This window comes from Suncus etruscus, chromosome 10, assembly GCF_024139225.1.
Source record: "Suncus etruscus isolate mSunEtr1 chromosome 10, mSunEtr1.pri.cur, whole genome shotgun sequence".
Lineage (NCBI taxonomy): Eukaryota > Metazoa > Chordata > Mammalia > Eulipotyphla > Soricidae > Suncus > Suncus etruscus.
The window spans coordinates 99,483,176-99,505,228 of record NC_064857.1 but is presented as its reverse complement, the minus strand read 5'-3'; the positions used below and the strand labels follow the sequence as shown (position 1 = coordinate 99,505,228).

General features: G+C 44.0%; 1 protein-coding gene across 1 annotated transcript in view; it reads right to left on the bottom strand.

Moving 5' to 3' along the window:
* Positions 1–5,298: 5,298 nt before the first annotated feature.
* SNX10 (sorting nexin 10) overlaps positions 5,299–22,053 on the bottom strand; it is an 87,808-nt gene continuing 71,053 nt past the window's right edge. The window contains exons 4-7 of the mRNA XM_049782009.1: positions 17,837–17,937; positions 16,643–16,741; positions 6,897–7,109; positions 5,299–6,450 (exon numbers count right to left, since the gene is read on the bottom strand). Of these exons, the coding sequence (XP_049637966.1) occupies positions 6,369–6,450; positions 6,897–7,109; positions 16,643–16,741; positions 17,837–17,937 (495 nt within the window). The 3' untranslated portion in view covers positions 5,299–6,368. The remainder of the gene's footprint in view (positions 6,451–6,896; positions 7,110–16,642; positions 16,742–17,836; positions 17,938–22,053) is intronic.

Here is a 22,053-nt window from a genome sequence, read left to right as displayed (position 1 = left end):
AAAAGAGTTATAGAAAATATGGTTGGCCTGCTCTAGAACATAAATCATGTAAAAAAAAGTGTGTGTGTGTGTGTGTGTGTGTGTGTGTGTGTGTGTGTGTGTGTGTGTGTGTGTGTGGCCTTTCCTTAAGACGTGTAGCCAATGGCTTTGCTATCTGGGTTTGTCATTGGGACGCACAGAGACCATCATAAAGGGACTTAAGGATTTTCAAACCTCTTCGGATTTTTATAACATTAGAATGTTTGGCGTCACAGCAGACCGGAGCTGCACATTCCCCTCCCACTGATGTCCAGCAGTCTCTGCCCTTTCTTTCAATGGCCTCGGCATATCCCATGCGTCTCATCATCGCCAGAAACTGGGCGTGTGGGAACAGAGGAATGATGCGCCCAAGCACGGACTGCACGCGACCTGGGGGTGCAGATCCTTGGGCGACAATCGGCCGGGCCGAGGCTGTCGGCGCTTTCTCCACTCGGGCCAGCACCGCCCCCGCGTGTCCTCCGTCGGCTCTGCACCGCTTCCAGCCCGCGGCCTGATGGGTGCTGGACGGGGGCGTGTGGGGGGCGCTTTCCTCTCCCCGCCCGCCCGGGCCCGTCCCTGCGCTCCGAGCCGCGCGCGTCTTCCCGGCCCGACTGTCCCCTCCCGCCCCAGACAGTCTGCAGGGGCGCGTCCTCCCCGCGGGCTTCGGGCTTCTTGGCGGGGCGGGGGCGCCCCAAAGTGTGAGGGCGTGCGCAGACGAGACGCCGCCGCGCCGGAGCTTCGCCCCCGCCCCGCCCCGTCCCCGGGTAATCGCGGGGACCCTCGGGCCGGCCGCCCCCTGGTCCCGAGGCGCCCTCGGCCCGGCGCCCGCAGAGGGGCGGGGTCGGGTCGCACCCCAAAGCGGGCGTCCGGAGAACAAAGACGCGGTGTGGCGTCTAGACGGGGAAACGCCGCCGGGAGACGCCCCCGAGCCGCGGGGGTCCGGGCGGGTCCTGGCCGCCCCCGGGAGGGTCCCCCTAGGCGCGCCGGGGCTGCGCGCTCCCCTCCCGCCCGCGCCCAGCCCGCCTCCCAGGCCTTCGGCTCGCTCTCTCCTCTCTTTCTCTCTCCCCCCCCTTTCTCATCTCTCCCCCTGAGTCTCGTCTCTCTCTTCTGTCTCATCTCTCCTCTCATCTCTCTCCTCTCATTCTCTTTCCCTTTTCTCTCATCTCTCCTATCTCCACTCACATCTCCCCCCGTCTCTCATCTCTCTCCTTTCATCTCTCTCCCTTTCTCTCTCCCTTCTCTCTCATCTGTCTCCTCTCTCTCATGCCTCTCAAATCTCTCCCCGTCTGTTATCTCTCTTCTGTCTCCTCTCTGATGTCTCTTCTCTCTTCTCTCCTTTCATCTCCTCTCCCTTTCCTCTCTTCTCTCCTTTCATCTCCTCTCCCTTTCCTCTCCCTCCCTCTCTCATCTCTCTCTGCTCTCTCCCCGCTCTCATCTCTCACACTCTCCCCGTCTCTCATCTCTCTCCTGTCTCATTTCTCCTCTCATCTCTCTCTCCTCTTTCATCTCCCTTCTCTCTCCTCTCTGACATCTCTCCCCTGTCTCTCACCTCTCTCCTCTCCGTCTCATCTCTCTCCTTTCATCTCTCCCTTCTCTCTCCTCTCATGTCTCTTATATCTCTCCCCCTGTCTGTGATCTCTCTCCCTCCCTCTCTCTCCTCTCTGATCTCTCCTCTATCTTATCTCTCTTCTCTTCTCTTTCATATCCTCTCCCTTTCTTCTCCCTCCCTCTGTCTCTCTCTCACATCTCTCCCGTCTCATCTCTCTCCTCTCTCCCTGTCTCTCATCTTTCTCTTGTCTCATCTCTCTTCTCTTTCACCTCTCTCTCCTTTCATCTCTCTCCCTTCTGTCACCTCTTTTCTCTCGTCTCTCTCACATCTCTCTCCCTTTTCTCCCTCCCTTCTCTCATCTCTCTCTCCTCTCTCTCTCTCTCTCATGTTTCTCACATCTCTCCCCGTCTGTCATCTCCCTCCTGTCTCCTCTCTCTCCTCTTTCTCATCTCTCTTCTCACCTCTTTCATCTCCTCTCCCTTTCCTCTCTGTCTGTCTCTCTCTGTCTTATGTCTCTCACATCTCTCCCCGTCTGTCTCCTCTCCCTTTCCTCTGTCTCTGTTTCTCTCTGTCTCTCTTGTCTCTGTCTCTCTGTCTCTGTCTCTCTCCCTCTCCTTCTGCACCCCCAATCGCTTTGGCGAGGGGCTCCCGTTGCCATCTGAGCTCGGTCGCAAGCAGGTGGGGCGGGAGGCAGGTCCTCGCCGTAAATCGCCCCTTTGCCTTTGTTGTCCCCTCGCCGCCTCCCGCCTCCCCTCCACCGGGCTGGTGTTTTCTTTTGGCTCCCCCTTCCTCTCCTTTCTCTCCGCCGCGGTTGCCATGGGTTACCGGGCGGTTGCCATGGGTGACGGGCCGGAGCCCGCAGGCTCGCTACCTGCCACCGGCGGGCGGGCGGGGGCGCGCGCGGCCGGGACGCGGCGCCGCAGCCAACCGGAGGCCCGGGGGTGCCGGGCCAGCAGCGGCCCCGCCGGCGGGGTGGGGGGCCGAGCTATAAAGAAGGCCCGGAGGTAAGGAACTCGCCCCGAATAAACCCGTAAACAAATAAATAAGCCCCACACGTTCAGCCCGTGCGGGTCTTCTGCAGCCAAGAGCAGCGGACTGGGCTGTGGATCTCCTCTCCTCTCTCCTCTCTTCTTCTCTCCCTCCCTCTCTCCTCTTCTTTCTTCCCTCCTTCTCTCTCTCCCTCTCCTCTTCTTTCTTCTTCTCTCCCTCTCTCCTCTTCCTTTTCTTCTTCTTTCTTCTTTCTCCCTCTGCTTTCCTTCTTTCTTCTCTCCTCTCCTCCTTTCTCCCTCCTCTCTCCTCTTCTCTCCCTCCCAAGTCTCCTCTTCTTTCTCTACCTCCTTCTCTCCCTCCCTCTCTCCTTCTCTTCTCAACTTTTTTCTTTCTCCTCTACTTTCCTCTCTCTCTCTCTCTCTCTCTCTCTCTCTCTCTCTCTCTCTCTCTCTCTCTCTCTCTCTCTCTCTCTCAAGAGAAAAGGGTGGTCAGCAGCTTAGGACAGTTTGCAGCTACATAGAAACGAATGTCCTGGTTCAAAGCGATGCTAAAGGAAACTTTGCAGCAAGAGTGAAGAGCAATCGTCGTGTCTGACTTAAAGGGACAATGGTGACTTTTTTTTTTTTTTTTTTTTTGCATTATGACCAAGAATAGAGCTCCAAAAGCCTTTGTGTTTAAACTATTTCAAGTTTTAAAGAAAATGTGGGATTTACATCCTACCATTTTTGAACTCCACGTAGTGAAATTGAAAGTATTAAGTGTGTTCCTTACGACCTTTATTTGCAAGGGGATGTTTGTTCTGAATGCCAAATTACAGTAACTCGTGTCAGATGGCACTTCGTATTTGAAAATGTATTTATGTTTAAGGACTTGTCTATATTCTAAATAAAACCAAGAATTGTTTCCTCCGATGGAAAATAAAAGATGCATCATAATCACGGGAATACCAGCTACTCGATGTAAATAGAAGTTAAAAGTATAAAAGTAATTATCAGTTAAAAACGTAGTATGTTTTTTGTTTGCTCTTTTTGTCTTGGGACTTTAAAGACCCTTTATGGGAAAAGTTCTTCCTTGAAAGCCAAAATGCAAAAACATTCAGTGGATAACAATAGCTCGAGGCCGAATCCTTCAGGCACCAAAAATTAAAAACCCAAAGCAAACTGAATTCAAAACAACATCCAATATGCAGTTGAATATAAGAATAATTGTTGTAAGTCTAATGATTAAATTCTTAGGTTTAAAATGAAAAAGTATTTTTTATCTTACTATAGTAAGGTTTTTGCGATCCCTTGTGATTATTTAATAAAATGTAAACTAGGTTTGAAAATACTGCAAAATATTTAAGAACTTAGATATTACTACTCAAACATTTGTATTTTTCCATGGTGAATTTTAAAAAGAGATTTGAACTTAAACTTACAATAAAACTCACTCCCCTGTGAGTTTTGGAAAAAAAAAACACGAAGTAACAGGTTGTTTTTTATTTGTTTTTTACCTTCACTACTGACACCTTTGGATTATGTAATAAACCAGTTCTACTATGCAAAACTTATAAACTGGCTCTCTAGGTACATTATGTTTGCCGTTTCAGAATTTCAGGGAAAAGGAGTTTGTTCTGTAGAAATTATCAAGCATCCAGAATCAGAATTCTCTCTATGCAACATTAAAAATAATTTCAATATCCATCTATTCTATTTAGTGCAATAATTTTCAATATGCATCTATTCTATTCTATTTAGATAGTTCTTTTAGTTTCCTAAAGAAAACTTGATATAAACATTTGCCAGAGTATACAAGAACTTGGACAACGTGGGCTGAAGTTCATCTCTGAGCTCAGGTCCAGGATATCAACTGTTTCATTACTAGTCCTTAGCCAGCAAAAGAAATGAACCCAGGCTAAATGCCTCTGGTGTGTGACTGCCAGCCAAATTTTCCCAAAGTATTTCATTGAAAAAGTACTTCTCATTCAAAATCAATGAATTTAGACCTAAGTTAGGAGAAATATATTCTCTTGTACATGAAATAAATAACAACAAAATCAAGTTGATTTTTTCTATTTAATGTGAAAATGGTCATCTGGTGAAGTTTATGGAAATTTAGGCACGAATCAACATCAATTTTGCTAGCTACATTACATCATCAAAGAATAGTATGACAATTGGTGGCACAACATATGTTTTTCAAAATTGCAATGACACAGAAAAAAGGATGACTTCAGATCCAGGACATGGTCTTCAATGACAGGATGGCAAACTTGACACGTTGGAAAGATCAAAAGAAACTGCTAACTTCTTCCCTTATTACAATCATGACTCCCAAATGATAAATTCAAAGGATCCACGATATATGAAATCAAAATATTTACAGAAATTTCAATAATGTCTTAGACCAAACAAAACTACCAAGAGAAATTAAGAAACGAATTCTTAACCTAAATTTATTTTTTTTTTATTCTTAGTTATAAGCATTCCAAAGACTTTGAAAAACTAGAGTAACATTTAAACTCTCAGTTAAGCGTTAACATTTAATTAAAAGCAACAAGTTATCTCAGCTATGCAAAATTACCTCTTGTTGTAGAGGTACTTTGTATCATAACATAGGAAGGAATGTAGATAATTATCTCAAGAAAATGCTGCCTCAAACTGAAGTCTGAAGTACAAATTATTTATCTAAGACATTTTAAGTCTTTGAGTCACTCACAAAAATATTAAAGTTATATTAAAATTTTAGACAGATGCCTTAAAAGAAAAGGTTTTTTACAAAATAAATAAGTCTGAAGTTATTAAGTTAACAGCCTTTTAAAATCTTTTGGTGAAGTTGAATTTATTATTATTAGCATCCTACTTTTAACTCAAGTAACAAGTAACCAGCACTGATAACTGAACATCACTGAACGATAAGTGCACATTTAGTCAGAAAATAAATCCTTGATCTGTGATTCTAATTATCAGCTGACAATGAAAACAAACGCTTTGTTTCCAGAAGCCACGTGTCTAAGCTGATTTTAGACAATGAAAATGTATTTCTGACGCTATATACTACAAATACAAGCAAAATTCTTAGGAATATCTGTGTGTGTATGTATATGTGTGTGTGTTTCCTGTGTGTGTGTGTGTGTTTCCTGTGTGTGTGTGTGTGTGTGTGTGTGTGTTTCCTAAGATGTAAACATCATTTGAACATGCCTGAGTCATAAAGGTACATTTTCAACTGAGCATGAACAGATAACGGGAAAGGTTAAACCCTCTTCCTGAAGTTCATGACTTCAGAAACCCAAAAGTCATGTTTTCCCTGCATAGGGGGAAGTACCCACAAAATACCAGCCTCATTTCTGAAAGGCAGGCTGGTCTAGGCTGCCAGTCTCCATAGTGGTTAAAACCATCCAGGTTATGTTGACAATAATACTGCCCCATTGATACAAGGAGAAATGCTGGAGCTAAATTGGAAATGCTCCTGATTTTCCTCTCTTTTACAATTCAATCAAGCCATCTCCATTTTTTTCCCCCAACACAGCAAAAGTTTCCAATCCAAGCAGAATCTTATTTTATCAATAATGTTCACTTATAGGGGATAATACTGCATTCACAGGTTTTTAGCTTTTTTTTTTTTCACAGAAGCTTAACCAAAAAAGTTAACAATCATCACCAAAACAAACAAAAAAAGCCACTAATAAACAACCCAAGGTCTTTACAAATTTGAACACACTTAATATCATGACGGTGAGCTTTAGGTACGAACAGCTTTAGCCGCAAGCTTGCTCCTCTATGACTGGACATAATTTACTATTCCTAAGGGGTAACATTAGGATTCTTTTTCAGGGTTTCTGTGGAGCTGTGTTGTTTTTACATCCGTGTGAACTGCTGTCATCACTACTATGTCCAAACCCAGAGGATGAACTGAAAAAGAAGAGAGGGGGAAATCATAAAAAGAGGAAATTGGTTTTCACAACACACTCAAAGCCTGAGTAACAGAGGAGAACTTTAATTATCTCCAGTCACAAAGAGAGACAGGAAATTTGGACTTTTAATTAGCCATTTGGAGTGCAGTTGGATATTTTTTTAGCTAGATAATTTAAACGCGAATAATTCAAGTCTGACTAAATGAAAGTCACATAATCAGAATGCAGATAATTGAATTTCTACTGCATTCATTAATTCAGTGTGGAGGTGTGTGTGAAGACTACTATGATGGGCTGTCACAGCTCAATAAAATCTCAGTCAATTAATTTTTTCATTATCTTACTATTACATCAACAAAAAAGTGAAGTGTGCATGAATTTCTATACACAAGCTCTGTGTGTTGTATAAATAGATGTGCATTCCATCAAAATGCAAGGAAGTACCTTTCTGAGTCATAATCTACATCATTTTCTTTTTTTCCTCCTTCATCTTCTTCAGGGAACCGTCTATTCATCAGAGCAAACTTGTGAATGGCTTCTTCTACTGAGTACTTGGTCTGCCCAGACACACAAGCCTCAATGTCCTCTGAGTTTAGGTGGCTCTGCAGGAAGAGGTGAAGGCTGCTGTCTGACAGCAGAAGTGCATTCTGGAGGACCCTGTGCAAAAGACACCAGGAAGGAGAAGGCTGTATGAGGACGGCCACTTGCAGGGCAGGGAGAGAGACGAGTTAGCAATGTGCCACCCACGTAATCTCTCTACCCAAGCAAACCTGACGTCAATCATGGGTTCTGTCAATTAAAGGCATGAAAGCATATGTGAACTTTCATTCAATTATGTGGGAATTTAGGTGAGTACAAACATAAAGCTAATAGTTAAAGAACATCTGTGAAAAGAATAACTTCAAGGACATTTCTTCCATTTAACAGCTGTTATGACCATGTGGATTAATTAAGGAAGTATTTGGCTTCTCGAGCCAGAGAAATGTATTCTACCTTAAAACAAATTTTGTTTTACTACCAAGCAACGTGTCAGTTCTGTACTCTTTATTGCCTCGGCTGCTGCTGAACATCAAAACTTTCGACCACTATTAAATGTGTATTTAAAAATCCATACATTTCTCAGCATGTTCTACATGCTCAAACTTTACAAGTATGCAATCATACTCATTGAAAAGGATTTGGTTGAGAAATGGCCTTTGTGCATACCTAAGGTAGGCTAGAAATTTCTTCCCAATTGTCGGCAGCTCTGCCTCCTACACTGTAAAAAGGAGTCATCAAATAAAATCACTCCCAGCCACTTAGTTCACCATATTTTAAATGCAAAGAGATTTACTTGGCAAGACTAGCCTTCAAATGTTCAAGTTCAAAGTAGCTGAAGATTGTACAAACAAGGACTTTAAAACATCAGAGGCTAGAAAAACTATCCTGTGGGGAAACCTTCATATGTTATCACTGACTTGGGTTTTTCTGAAATGTATGTCTCAGAATAGAAAACTCCAAGTAAGCTCATATTTAAATGAAGGTTGGCTTTATCTCCATAGCCAAGAGTTTGATCTAAGGTAGGTTAGCCTCTAATCATAATTATAATCATAATCATAACCCCTAGCACTGCCAGGTGTTACCCCAAATAAAAATAAATAAATAAAAGCAGGAGCCGAAGCAATAGCACAGCGGCAAGGTTATTTGTTTGCCTTGCATTCAGCCAACACAGGACAGACCTCGGTTCAAATCCTGACATCCAATATGGTTCCCCAAGTCTGCAAGGAGCGACTTCTGAGCAGAGCCAATAGTAACCCTGAGCAATGCTGCTGCTGTGTGTGGCCCCCAAACCATAAACAAACAAACAACTTTTGAGCAACTCTCAAAAGGTGGAATATTCAAACCAAAGCCTAGCCTACCATGTCTTGTGCTTCAGAGGACTTATAACTTACTGGAGTTGAAGAAAACATTTCTTACTAGCCTACAAAAAGGAAAAGGAAAACTTTCTGGATCCGAAAAAGCAAACTCTGGAGCAAAGCAGTTTAAATGCTTCCTTCTGCCCCATGTCTTGGGCTCTGGGTTCTCCCAAAGATGACCCTATCGCACAATAAAGATTCATTTACCAAGTGCAGAGTAGTCAAGTAGTAAATCCCTTTTACTACTGTTGGAGATTTATTCTCACCATTTAGAAATGTTTACCACTTCTGTTTTAAATACTGCACATCAAGGGGAGATTTACAGGGCTGGGCTCCAAACACTTCAACTCACAGGCCTGTGAAGTCAGCCTGACCAGCATTTCCTGAGTCCTACAGTCGTTTCCTGCCAGCCCTGGGACAAGTAACTGTTCATAGGATTATACTGACTGCTTTGTTTCTGTTGGAAATGTGTTTTATTTTCTTTATAAAATAATGTGTAATCTTTACAATTGATTTTAGATGGTTCTAGGCATTGCAACACAAAGGTAATGAGCACTAATGCCAATGGTATTGGACACAAATTCATTTTAGCTTTATTTCACGTCTAACACAATTCTACTGAGCCTTGAAGTGCTCACACGCTCTTATTAACTTGAGAGTCACCTAACACATGGGGACAGCGCACAAAAGTGATCAGAGTCCAGGTTGATTGGGAGCTCAAGGCTACTGTCCTTTCTCTTGAGCTATAATTCAATTTCCAATTTTACTGTACATTAGACTCATTATTTCCCAGTGTTATCTTTTCTGCTCAATGCTGCCACCTGGAGGACACTCGAGTGAAAAAGGGAGGGAGCCAAGCGAGCAGACACATAGCTGAGAAGGGCTCAGAGCAGGCCCGAGTTTGAAAATGGTGCGTTTCCTATGCACAGTTTGAGGTTCTGAATTCCCTCAAGTTCAGCTATTCAGCTGATGTCACCATATTTCCTGGGTATTCGTTTTAAATAAAAAAAATTTTAAATGTTTTGTTATATATGTATGCATTTTTTCTTTTTTAAATTAGATATATTTTAAAGTGAAAATATGGGCTGGAGAGATAGCATGGAGGTAAGGCGTTTGCCTTTCATGCAGAAGGTCATTGGTTCAAATCCCATCCCATATGGTCCCCCCGAGCCTTCCAGGAGCGGTTTCTGAGCGTGGAGCCAGGAGTAACCCCTGAGCACTGCCGGGTATGACTCAAAAACCAAAACAAAACAAAACAAAACAAACCTAAAATGTGAGTGTTTTCTTATTTGGGTCAGTTAGCACAATTAGTTCCGTTTCAGTCATGTTTAGTTTGCCATAAATCAATGAGAATTGTGACTGCCATCATCAGATTGAATCCTATTTTACCTGACTCACATTTGGCTACGGTTTTCACAAACAAACCTAATAGCAAAAAATCAACTTCAAACTGAATATAGAGAGCACTTTGTAAAACAGTCAATAAAATGTCATTTTTATAAGCCTCCATAAAAATTAATGTGTACAATGCTCAAGCCGTTATAAAAAGAAAAAAATAGCCTCGAGAATTTTAAAGGAATTTCTGAAAAGATATTTAAAACATGAGTCAAAAGTTATTTCTTTTTTCTGTAACAAATTAAATAAAATAAAGCAAAACCTGTTTCTTCCCCTGACTTAGACACAGCTGAAAATCTGGTTTTCCTCAACATGATTTTATTAGGTGCATTATATTGGCTCAATTGAAAAAATTATACAGCTATGCAAAACAATTTCTAAATAAGGATGCCCAAAGTCTACTAAATCCAATAAAGAATTTATATGGGGGCCGGAGCGACAGTACAGTGGGTAGAGTATTTTTGCCTTGCATGCAACCAACCCCGGTTCTATCACCAACATCCTATATGTACCCCCAGCTTGTCAGGAATAACCCATGAGCACCACTGAGTGTGGCCCAAAAACTAAAAACAACAAACAAAAAGAATATATATGTGGTGTTGGTAGATGAGTTGTGTGTTTATATTGGGGATATAGTACAGTGAGTGGGTGCTTGCCTTGCACATACTCAACATGGATTTGATCCCCAGTACCCCATATGATTCCCCTGACTCCCCCAGGAGTAATCCCTGAGCTCAGAGTCAGGAGTAAGCCCTGTGCACCACCAGGTGTGTCCCAACCCTACTCCCAAGTATAAACACACTCACACACACACACACCATGAAGAAGATTGGTGGTTTGTTGTAGGAATGAATTTATTTCAGCCTGTTTACCTCCGACTATGAAAAAAATCACAATAATAAAGCCTACAAATCTTCACAAAAGACATTCATGATCTGTTCTGTGGTGCCCTCTATTGAACACAGACTTAGAAAAATTGTGAATGTGCATGAGAAAAACAAGCTACAGTGTTTTAAAAGAATTCTGTTTTAAAATAACTGGACTTACATTTTTAAGAAAGACTAACTGGACTGCATAGGTCTAGATTGTAAGGCACATGCAATTGTAATAATGAGATGAATTCAGAAAGGAAGGAAAGCTGGCATCCATTTGTGATATCAAACCTAAAATGTTATTGGGGGCAGAAGAAAGAGCTCAATGGACTTGGCTGTAGGTCTTGAAGGTGGGAGGCTCAGGTTGGATCCTCAGCAATACACAATCCTCCAACCATTGCCATAAACAATCCCAGAGTTTAGAGCTGAGAATAGGCCCTATGCACCACTAGGAATGGGCCCCAAACCAAAAATAAATTAATTGGAATATTATTTATAATTGGAGATTCACAAATAGTTTATCTTTTGTCTGTAGCTTCACTTTCTTTACAGTTACCAGAAATGACTTTCAATGTACCACTAGCTGAGGAAAGGATGGGAGGAAAATCCAAAGTGAAAATTATAGCCAATATGAAGGAAAATGACTACACTTTAAAATAATACCACCACTGTACTGTCCAAATTTAGCTTGAAATGAAAGAATTCCAACTGGCAGGTTCAAAGCACAGGAGCAAAGGTGCTGCATGTCAGAGCTGCAGGCTCAGTCCCCAACATTGCATGTGATTTCCCCCAAGCCTGCTAGGAGTGATCTTTGAGTGCAGAGCCAATGCTCTGGACCAGTGTTTCTCAACCTTTTGACATATGTGAACTGGTCTATGAACTGCTAGTTGAAGACACTTCTGATATCAATTCTAATTTTTGGCACCTTGTCAAAGAAACAACTTTCCAATTTCTTTATAAGTGCTGTTTAGGATATGGACCTTGCTAGCAAATATGTATTCTTTCACAATCAATTTTGAAATTAAAAAAATGTATTGGGGGCCCGGAGAGATAGCACAGCAGCATTTGCCTTGCAAGCAGCCGATCCAGGACCAAAGGTGGTTGGTTCGAATCCCGGTGTCCCATATGGTCTCCCGTGCCTGCCAGGAGCTATTTCTGAGCAGACAGCCAGGAGTAACCCCTGAGCACCACTGGGTGTGGCCCAAAATCCAAAAAAAAAAAAAAAAATGTATTGGGCACCAGAGCAATAGCACCATTGTAGCACCGTTGCCTTGCACATAGCCGATCCAGGATGGACCCACATTCGGTTCCAGGCATCCCATACGGTCCCAGAGCCTGGCAGGAGCAACTTCTGAATGCAGAGCCAGAAGTAACCCGAGTACCTCTGGGTGTGTCCCCCTCTCCCCAAAAAAAGCCCATATTGGTTTATGCATACAGCATTATGCATACATACATCATGCGGTTGGACACATGATCACAATTTTGATTAATAGTTTCAAAACCTGCATAAAAGCCATATTTTGTTTTGTTTTGGGGCCACAGATAACATTTCTCAAGAGATTAATCCTTAATCTGTGCTCAGAGATCACTCCTAACAGGGCTCTGGGAACCATATGCAGTACTGGGCGTTGAATAGGGGCTGCCACATGCAAGACAGATGCCCTACCCACTGTACTATTTCTCTAGCTCAAAAACCAAATGTATATTAAGGAGCCAAAGAGATAATTCAGAGGCTAAGACATTTACCTTGTGAGGGTCAGAGTGATAAGCGGGTTGTCTTGCTTGCATGCGAGCGACCCAGGTTCCATTTCAGCACCACCAGGAATGAATCCTGAGTGCAGAGCCAAGAGCAACCACTGAGCATCATCGGCTAAAAATTAACAAAGATTTTTGCCTTGCATGTGTCCAACCCCTTTCAGAACCCCAGCATCACATGATTTCCCAGACATAGAACTGGTGTACTGCCAAGCAGGGACCCAACCTAAAACTAAATAAGTATGAGTTAAAACTGCAATACAGGGGCCAGAATGATAGCTTAGCGGTAGGCCATTTGCCTTGCACGCAGCTGATTCAGGACGGATGGCGGTTCGAATCTCTGCATCCTATATGATCCCCCAAGCCTGCCAGGAGCTATTTCTGATTACAGAGCCAGGAGTAGTAACCCCTGAGCACCACTGGGTTTGACCCCAAAACAAAACAAACAAAAAAACCTGAACTCATCAAAAGTGCCAAGTATGTGCTGTGCATTCAAGCGACCTGGGTTTGATCACTGGCACCATGTGGTTTCCCCCCATGTACCTTAGGTGTTGACCCTAAATAACAAGAACATCTGCAGTACTAGCCTATTTAAGACTAGTACATTTTAAGGCTCTAGCTAGTATCTTCCCTCCTAAATTCCTAAAGTACTCAAATACTGGCACAAAACCAGTGAGGTCCAGTTAGCGTTGGTGGCCCCACCTAATACGCAGCCAGCAGGGCCTGACAAGACTGGGGTAAGGACACAAGCCCAGACAGCTGAGTTACAAATCATGTTCAGCTTCTCAGCATGAGCTGGAGGGAGGGGGAATCTTGAATGTCCTTGGAACAAAGTGTGGGTTGGTGGGGCGTAGGGGGAGAGAGAGTGAAGAGCATAGGGACAAAAAGACTTAGAAGACTGCTACTTCCACCCCAAAACAGGAAAGTTTGCACAGCATGAGTGACAGAGAGGAGGAAGGAGAGGACAGAGGAAGACCACAGCCCAGGGCTCCTTCAGATCAGCCAGGCCCGGACCAGCTGCATGCCACTAGGCTACTTTTTTTTGGGGGGGGGGGGGCACTCAGCAATGCTCAGGGTTTATTCCTGGCTCTGAGCTCAGAAATCACTCCTGGTGGGGCCGGGCGGTGGCGCTGGAGGTAAGGTGCCTGCCTTACCTGCGCTAGCCTAGGACGGACCGCGGTTCGATCCCCCGGCGTCCCATATGGTCCCCCAAGCCAGGAGCGACTTCTGAGCGCATAGCCAGGAGTAACCCCTGGGCGTTACCGGGTGTGGCCCAAAAACCAAAAAAAAAAAAAAAAAAAAAGAAATCACTCCTGGAAGGCTCGGGGGACTATATGGGATGGCAGGGATGAAACCTAGACTAGGTCCAGCCCCTAGACTCTTTCTTTTATGAGTTTAGAAGCACAGAGACTGGGCCGGGGGAAAGGGGCAAAAACCCTGGGTGAACACTTTGTTCTCTCTAGCCTAGGCGTCTAGTGAACTCGTTGCTGGACTTGATTTGGATAAAGGGGTTTTCTGATTGCTTACCATTTTCCCTCTAGCTCCCTTTGTTTTTTAGAAGTACATTTTATGTATTTATTTATATTTTGGCTTGGGGACCATACCCAGTGGTGCTCAGAGATCGCTCCTGACTCTGCAGTCACAGACCACTCCTGACAGATCTCAGGGTGCCAGGTTTCAAACCCAGGGCAGGTATAGGCAAAGCAAGTACCCTTCCAGCTTGTATTCCTGTTCTTCCCCACCCACCAATGCATAGTCTTTCAAGTTTTCACATGCCTTCATGACCCCTTCAAGACTTCTTCAAGAAAAGTGCAACCTCAATCTTATCAAAATATTTATTTCATGTGATACTTTGTTTTGTTTTGTTTTATTCTGGGGCCATAGTCAGAGGCACTTAGGGGTTACTCCTGGCTCAGAAATTGCTCCTGGCAGGCTTGAAGGACCCTACGGAGATTGAACCCAGGTTCATCCTGGGTCTGCCGTATGCAAGGCAATTGCTCTACCACTGTGCTATCCTCTGGCCCCTTCCCGTGCATATTTAATTCCCAAAACTCTTCGCAGTAGCCTAAGAGAAGGCATATGTCCTATTACTATTTTAGGCTAGCTTTAAGATACTATTTAGTGAACTCAAAAAAGCAGGTTGTTGGGTGGGGCCGGAGTGATAGCACAGTGGTAGGGCATTTGCCTTACACACGAATGACCCAGGAAGAACCTCGGTTCGATCCCCGGAGTCCCATATCATCCACCAAGCCAGGAGCAATTTCTGAGTGCATAGCCAGGAATAACCCTTGAGTGTCACCGGTATGACCCAAAAACAAAACAAATTTAGTTCAAAATAATTTCATGTGTAAGTATATTAAACTAACAATGACCATACTTGAGAAACACACACTGTATCCCCGACTCAGGATACAAAGACTTCCTATTTCCATTGTTTGATTTTTGTTTTATTTTGGGCCACACGTCCCAAAATAATGTTCAAGCTCTACACTCAGAAATCACTCCTGGCAGGCTCAGGGGACCATATGGGATGCTGGTGCCAAACCTGTTGACCGTATGCAAGGCAAGCACCCTACCCATGCTGTACTATCGGCCTCCCCTTTTGCTTTGTTTGGAGAGGACACACCTGGCACTGCTTGGGTATTACTCCTGACTCTGTGCTCAGGAATCACTCCTGGCAGGCTTAGGAGCCCATATAGGATGCTGGGGATCAAACCTGAGTTGGCTGCAAGCAAGGCAAGAGACCTACCTGCTATACTTTCACTTGGGCACCAGACTTCCTATTTCTCATTTCGTCTAAGCCTCTCACCCACCAGGCAGAAAAGGAACTAGCACGAACCCATTTAATAGATGGGAAAACACAAGCACAAAAGAGTTCAAACACTTGTCCAGCACTCAACTATACTAAGTGACAGAAAAGGTTTTGTACTTTGGCAGCCTGGCCCCATTGACATGATACAAAGAGGCTGATGTCTGGGAGCCTGAGCGATGGTGCAGTGGTAGGGCATTTGCCTTGCACGCGGCTGACCCAGGATGGACCTCAGTTCAATACCTTGGCATCCCATATGTTTCCCCTCCCCCCCCCAAGCCAGGAGCAATTTCTGAGCATACAGCCAGGAGTAACCTCTGAATGTCACTGGGTATGGCCCAAAATTAAAATAAATAGAAAAAAAAGAGGCTGTTGTCTACAGGGCTTGGGTTTTGCAGCATAACATAACGGCCAGTGGGGTAAGGATATCACAGTAGCGTCAATTCAAATCATTTTAACTCAATCAGTAATCCCCCATTCCAGAAGCAACCAAGAATGATAACCCACAGAGATTCCTCAAATATCCATAAATACTCCCTTGTAAACAGTCTCGCCCCAGAGCAGGGGTCAATAATCCACAGAGCAGAGTCCAGCTCGAAGCAGTCCATGGAAGGATGGATTTGGTCGCAGTGTTGTGAAGGGAGAGTTTGAAGAAGTGTCTCATATTGTATAAGGTTACATTTGTTTCTCAGAAAATTTTACTTTAGGAGCCAGAGAGATAGCATAGAGGTAGGGTGTTTGCCTTGCATGCAGAAGGACGGTGGTTCGAATCCCGGCATCCCATATGGTCCCCCGTGCCTGCCAGGGGTGATTGATTTCTGAGCGTAGAGCCAGGAGTAACCCCTGAGCGCTGCCAGTGTGACCCAAAAAAAGAAGAAAAGAAAGAAAGAAAGAAAAGAAAGAAGAAAGAAAGAAAGAGAGAGAGGGAGGGAGGGAGGGAGGGAAGGAAGGAAGGAAGGAAGGAAGGAAGGAAGGAAGGAAGGAAGGAAGGAAGGAAGGAAGGAAGGAAGGAAGGAAGGAAGGAAGGAAGGAAGGAAGGAAGGAAGGAAAGAGAGAGAGAAAGAAAGAAAGAGAGAGAAGAAGGAAGGAGAGGAAGGAAGGAAGGAAGGATAAGGAAGGAAGGAAGGAAGGAAGGAAGGAAGGAAGGAAGGAAGAAGGAAGGAAGGAAGGAAGGAAGGAAGGAAGAAATTTTACTTTAGTCAGCTATGCTCCAAGCAACTGGCTCGGTAAGGGATTTGACATTTTCTTCTATTTGGTCCCAAATATTCACCTTATGATGTGAGTCACTGCCACGAGATGGCGCTGTAATCTAGGACATGAGCACCCGCCGCACTGTGCAGCACTTGGGAGCAGGTGTCAGCCTTGGGAACTGCAGCCTTCCCCCAGCCCGCCCTTCCCACCACCCTCAAAGCAGAGAAAGCGACCCAGCAAAAGCCCACGTTCCCAGCTCTCAGGCGCACTCACTTTCTGAGAAAGTCTTCCAAACCCTGTCGACGCTGGTCTACATGCTGGCGATTATTCATGTTGAAAAACAGATTTTTTGATGGAAGTTCTGGAAGTTGTCTTATGTGGAAATAAAAGAGAGAAGTTTTTATTTCCCCCAGTGATCAATGAAGCTCATAGAAATTTTTTAAAATTAAAACAAATCAGGGGCCGGAGCAGTGGCGCAAGCGGTAAGGCAGCCTTGCCCACGCTAGCCTAGGAAGGACCGCGGTTCGATCCTCCAGCGACCCATATGGTCCCCAAGCCAGGAGCAATTTCTGAGCACTTAGTCAGGAGTAACCCCTGAGTGTTACTGGATGTGGCCCCCCAAATTATGTGATAATCATTATAATGGGGGGCCGGAGAGATAGAATAGCGGTAGGGCATTTGCCTTAGACGCAGAAGGATGGTGGTTCGAATCCCGGCATCCCATATGGTCCCCCAAGCCTGGCAGGAGCAATTTCAGAGCGTAGAGCCAGGAGTAACCCCTGAGCGCTGCTGGGTTATTTATTATTATTATTCATTATTATTATTATTATTATTATTATTATTATTATTATTATTATGCAACTTTTAGCTGTATATTTAAAGATTTTTGGTTTGGGTTTGGGGGGGCCACAACCAGTGATGCTCAGGGGTTACTCCTAGCTATGCACTCAGAAATCGCTCCTGGCTTGGGGGGCGAAATGGGGTGCTGGGGGATCGAACCACGGTCCATCCTAGGCTACTGCTTGTGCCAGCACTCCCGCCCCATACTTAAATATTTAAGTACATTGATTTCCTTTCCAAAAATCCATTTTTTTAGGCACTGTCGCAATAAATAGTTCAAAACCTTGCTGGAGTTCAAGCATAATTTTGAATTCAGATTGCTAGAACTGCAATCAAAATATCTATTAAATCCTTGCAATGCACACCATACTTTCAAATACTGAATTAGTACCAGAGAGAGCTCAAATGGGCTAAGCTCATGCACTGAACGTGGGAGGCCCAGGTTCAATCCCTGGTCCCACATCATTGCCCTAAGCACAGCCAGGAGTGGTTCCTGGTATGGCTAGTGTGGCCCCCAAGTCAACAAACACATATAACATATCAAATATATTAACAGCCTCTAAAATGAGTGCATACATGATGCTTAGCTAATCTGGTGAAAGTCCCGCTGTAGCTCCCATCACTTACACCAACAGGGCATTATTCTGGAGTCTCTGCCTCAGCCACACAAATTCTCTGTATCTTCGCCGGACACAGGATGTTTTCATTGTGAAACACATGCTGTTGGTCTGTGCAGATAAAAAGGAAAAGATGAGCCCATGAGCTCCCAGAATGCAGGGATTCAATCATCCACAAATCTACCTGCATTTCTAGGTGCTTCTCTAACATGTCCTGCCCATCTACCAGAAAGGGTAATATGAATGGGGAACTGTCCTGGGCAGCAGGGTGACCTGCCACCACTAGAGTTTTGCAATGGCTACTTGTTCTATTAGTATTTGGGGGGGGGGTGGCAGATGATCTGGCGCCACACCCAACAGTTTACTCCTGGGTCTGCACTCAAGCTCTACACTCTGCAATCATTCTTGGTGGTAGTCTAAGGACCATATGGGTTGCCAGGATCAAATCTTGGTCAGCTTTGTGCAAAGCAAGTCCCTTCCCCATCATACTATCGGTCCTGCTCCTTAGCAGCGCTTTCAAGGATAGAACCTAATGGGGAAATGAATCCTGAAGCATTAATGACTAATGAGAATCCAATCCGCTGCATTTGACTGCCATCCATCTGTCCCAGGGTAGCTGGAGAGGTCTTTGGGGATTTGAGAGAACTTCTCAGGGCTCTGCCCTTCCCCATCTACATAGCATTCCATCTCCAGGAACCCCAACATCACCCTTCAATTAGAAGAGATGCAACATGGGGTCAAGGTCTAATGGTGGTTGGCTCTAGTTTTCTGAAGGGTGAGTCAACCATGAAACACATTTTATGGCAAAGCGGAGCTGGGGGCTGAGGAGCCCTTGATCATGTTACCAATTAATATGAGTGTCAGTTACTACACATGGGGCTCCTTCCACTTCTCTTGGGCATTCTCAGAGACAAGTACTAAGCCAACCATAATGTGGTTCCTTAGACCCAGAAAAGCACTTGCCTTTCTTTCTCCTTTGGGTAAAACAAGAGGCAGGAAACAGAGCGATAGCACAATGGGTAGTGTTTGTCTTGCACATTGATGACCCAGGTTGAACCCCTGATATCCCATATGGCCCCCTGAGGCTGCCAGGAATGATTTTTGAGGACAAAGTCAGTAGTAACTCCTGAGCGCTGCCAGGTGTGGTCAAAGAAAGAAAAGAAAAAGAAAAGAAAAGAAAAGGAAAGGAAGGGAGGGAGGCAGAGAAGAAAGAAAAAAGAAAGAAAGAAAGAGGAGAAAGAAAGGAAAGAAAGAAAGAAAGAAAGAAGAAGAAAGAAAGAAAAGAGAAAGAAAGAAAGAAAGAAAGAAAGAAAGAAAGAAAGAAAGAAAGAAAGAAAGAAAAGAGAAGAAAGAAAGAAAGAAAGAAAGAGAGAGAGAGATGGGGGAGGGAGGGAGGGAGGGAGGCAGACAGGCAGGCAGGCAAACAGTTTGCATTTCAAAATTATATTTCTTCTTTTTTAATTTTTTATTTTTAATTATGGGAACAATGATGCAGAGAAAGAGGACAAGGTAAAGTTATAGTGGAAGGACAATCACCCATAAACAGAGTTCTCAGAAGAAATCCCCTTGCTGATGCCTAAATTTTGAACTTATAGTCAAAGAACATTAAGAAAAATAAAACAGAACCCATGTACAATTACTTTTTTTACAAGTCCCCAGATTGTAGTACATTATTAACTTTTCTTAGCAGTACACAAAGCAATATGAGGCCATGAAATTTATGTGACTCCTTAAACATTGAAGGCATAGTATTTTTTTTACATTTTTATGCACATGCATATTAGTTTAACATCAAAAGTTTAAGTGGTTTTTTTTTTTTTAAGTTTTAGAGTCAAAGGAGCAAAGTGAAAATGGTGTTAGAGTGGCAAATATTGTTTGCATAGCCCCACCAAAATATGGGGGACATGGAAAGGAAAAGCCTTGGCCTAATAAGGAGACCCTACCCCTGAAGTTTCCTGGCATAAGACCAACTCTAGGCACCAGGCAAACTAGTTTGTTCAATCCAAGTCATTGTCTGTAGTGCCAATAGTTTTATCAAAATTCTATTTCTTAATCTTCATTTTGCCAAAGACAATTTATTTCTTGCCTCTACCACTTTATAATATACACACAGATCAATGTTTTTTTCTTTGAAAATCTAAATAAAGGGGCCAGAGTAATAATAGCACAGCCAACCTGGGACAGACTCAGAATTGATCTTCATCATCCCATATGGTCTCCTGGGCCTGCCAGGAGTGATTTCTGAGCCCAGAGCCAGGAGTAACCCCTGAGCACAGTTGGGTGCGGTCCAAAAACAACAACAAAAAAATCTAAATGAAGGTGTGCCCTAATTTTTAAACTCCTCCCATAAAATGTTTGACCCCATTTCTGGTATTCCCATATTCAAAAAATCTGGGCTGCAGAGTGTAAGACCCTGGACCCCAAAAAAGTTATCACACATTGATGAGTAGGTGGCAAAACGTGCTAGGCCCTATGACGTGCTACAACCTCTGTGTGTGTGTTTCAGGGCACACAGGGCTCTGTGCTAATGTGACCCCAGGGCCCTGTCCTCACGAGGCCTGCGCAAGGATCTGCGGAGGTATTGTCCCCACAGAATACCAGGCCACTGTAGGGACTTGTGACACCACAGTTCCAGTCGGGTTGAATTTCCACTGCCTTAGTCACTGTGGATGTTAGCCACAAGGTTTCATCTCACCCCTTGCCCAGCCCAAAGTCCATCTCTAAGTTCTTTGAGATCGGCACAATGTATTTTGAGTGGATCACCCTGCTCTGAGTGGGGTCTAGGTAAATACCAAGATTTCCAAATCCCCCGGTTACATTCCCTTGAAGATTCCTTGGAGATTTAAATGGGTTAAATAATGGCTTCATGGGCACAGATCTGGGAGGCGGGCTGGAAAATTTCAACCACAACCCCTGCTAACCATACAAAAAATAGGTAGAAACATCTTCAGGATCAGCTCCATCCTGTGATCTTAGGTAACAGCTCAGTTTTCCTGTAAACTTCTTTTTGTTTTGTTTTGTTTTTGGTTTATAGGTCATACCCAGCAGTGCTCAGGGGTGACTCCTGGCAGGCTTGGGGGACCATATGGGATGCCAGGATTCAAACCACTGACCTTCTGCATGGAAGGCAAATGCTTTACCTCCATGCTATCTCTCCGGCCCCGTTCCTGTAAACTTCTTGTTCTGTGTTCAATCCAGCCAAGATTTCTTCCTGTCAATTTAGCAGCATTTTCTAGAAATGCCAGAAATGCATCCAAGAAATTCAAGAAATGCAGCTGACCCAGGTTCAACTCCTGGAACCACATATGGTCCCCTGGATCCCAACAAGAGTGATTCCTTAGCATAGCTGGCTATGGCCCAAAAACAAACAAACAAAAAATTTTTTTAAATAAATGAACATTATAGGATCAAGTGAAATAGTACAGCAGATAAGGTACTTGCCTTACAAGTGGCCAAGCCAGGTTCATTCCCTGGCATCCCATATGGTACCCTAACCACCATCAGGAGTAATTCCTGACTGCAAAGCCAGGAATTCCTGGCTCTGCACCACTTGAGCACCACCAGGTGAGGCCTCAAAACAACAACATGCTATTTACAAAGATTCACTGAGAAAACATGAAATTGTTTGTCACACCTGCTATCAAGTGTGATGCATAAGAATTCACAAGTGGGCCCGGAGAGATAGCACAGCGGCGTTTGCCTTGCAAGCAGCCGATCCAGGACCTAAGGTGGTTGGTTCAAATCCCAGTGTCCCATATGGTCCCCCGTGCCTGCCAGGAGCTATTTCTGAGCAGACAGCCAGGCGTAACCCCTGAGCAATGCCAGGTGTGGCCCAAAACCAAAAAAAAAAAAAAAGAATTCACAAGTATCAGAAGAAATTAAAATGCAACTAAGTATTTGTATTTCAAATACTTAATTGTATATTGTAGCTAAACACACAAAACACACACCCTGTTTTCCCCTACCTGCTTTCCATTAATCCATCCCCTAAACAAAGCTTACACCTACTTTCCCCTAACCTGATAAGTATCCCACTCCCACCTAAAATAAATCGAGTTATTCCCACCCCCTCAAGTTGTTTGTGGGTGGTTTTGAATCTGTAAGTGCTCTACTCACCTGGGATCCAACATCAGCATGATCTACAGTATATATTCATGCTATTATTTCCCAGAAAAAAATAATGCATCTCAGTATGACCTTATAAGCATACCCAACCAGATCAAATTA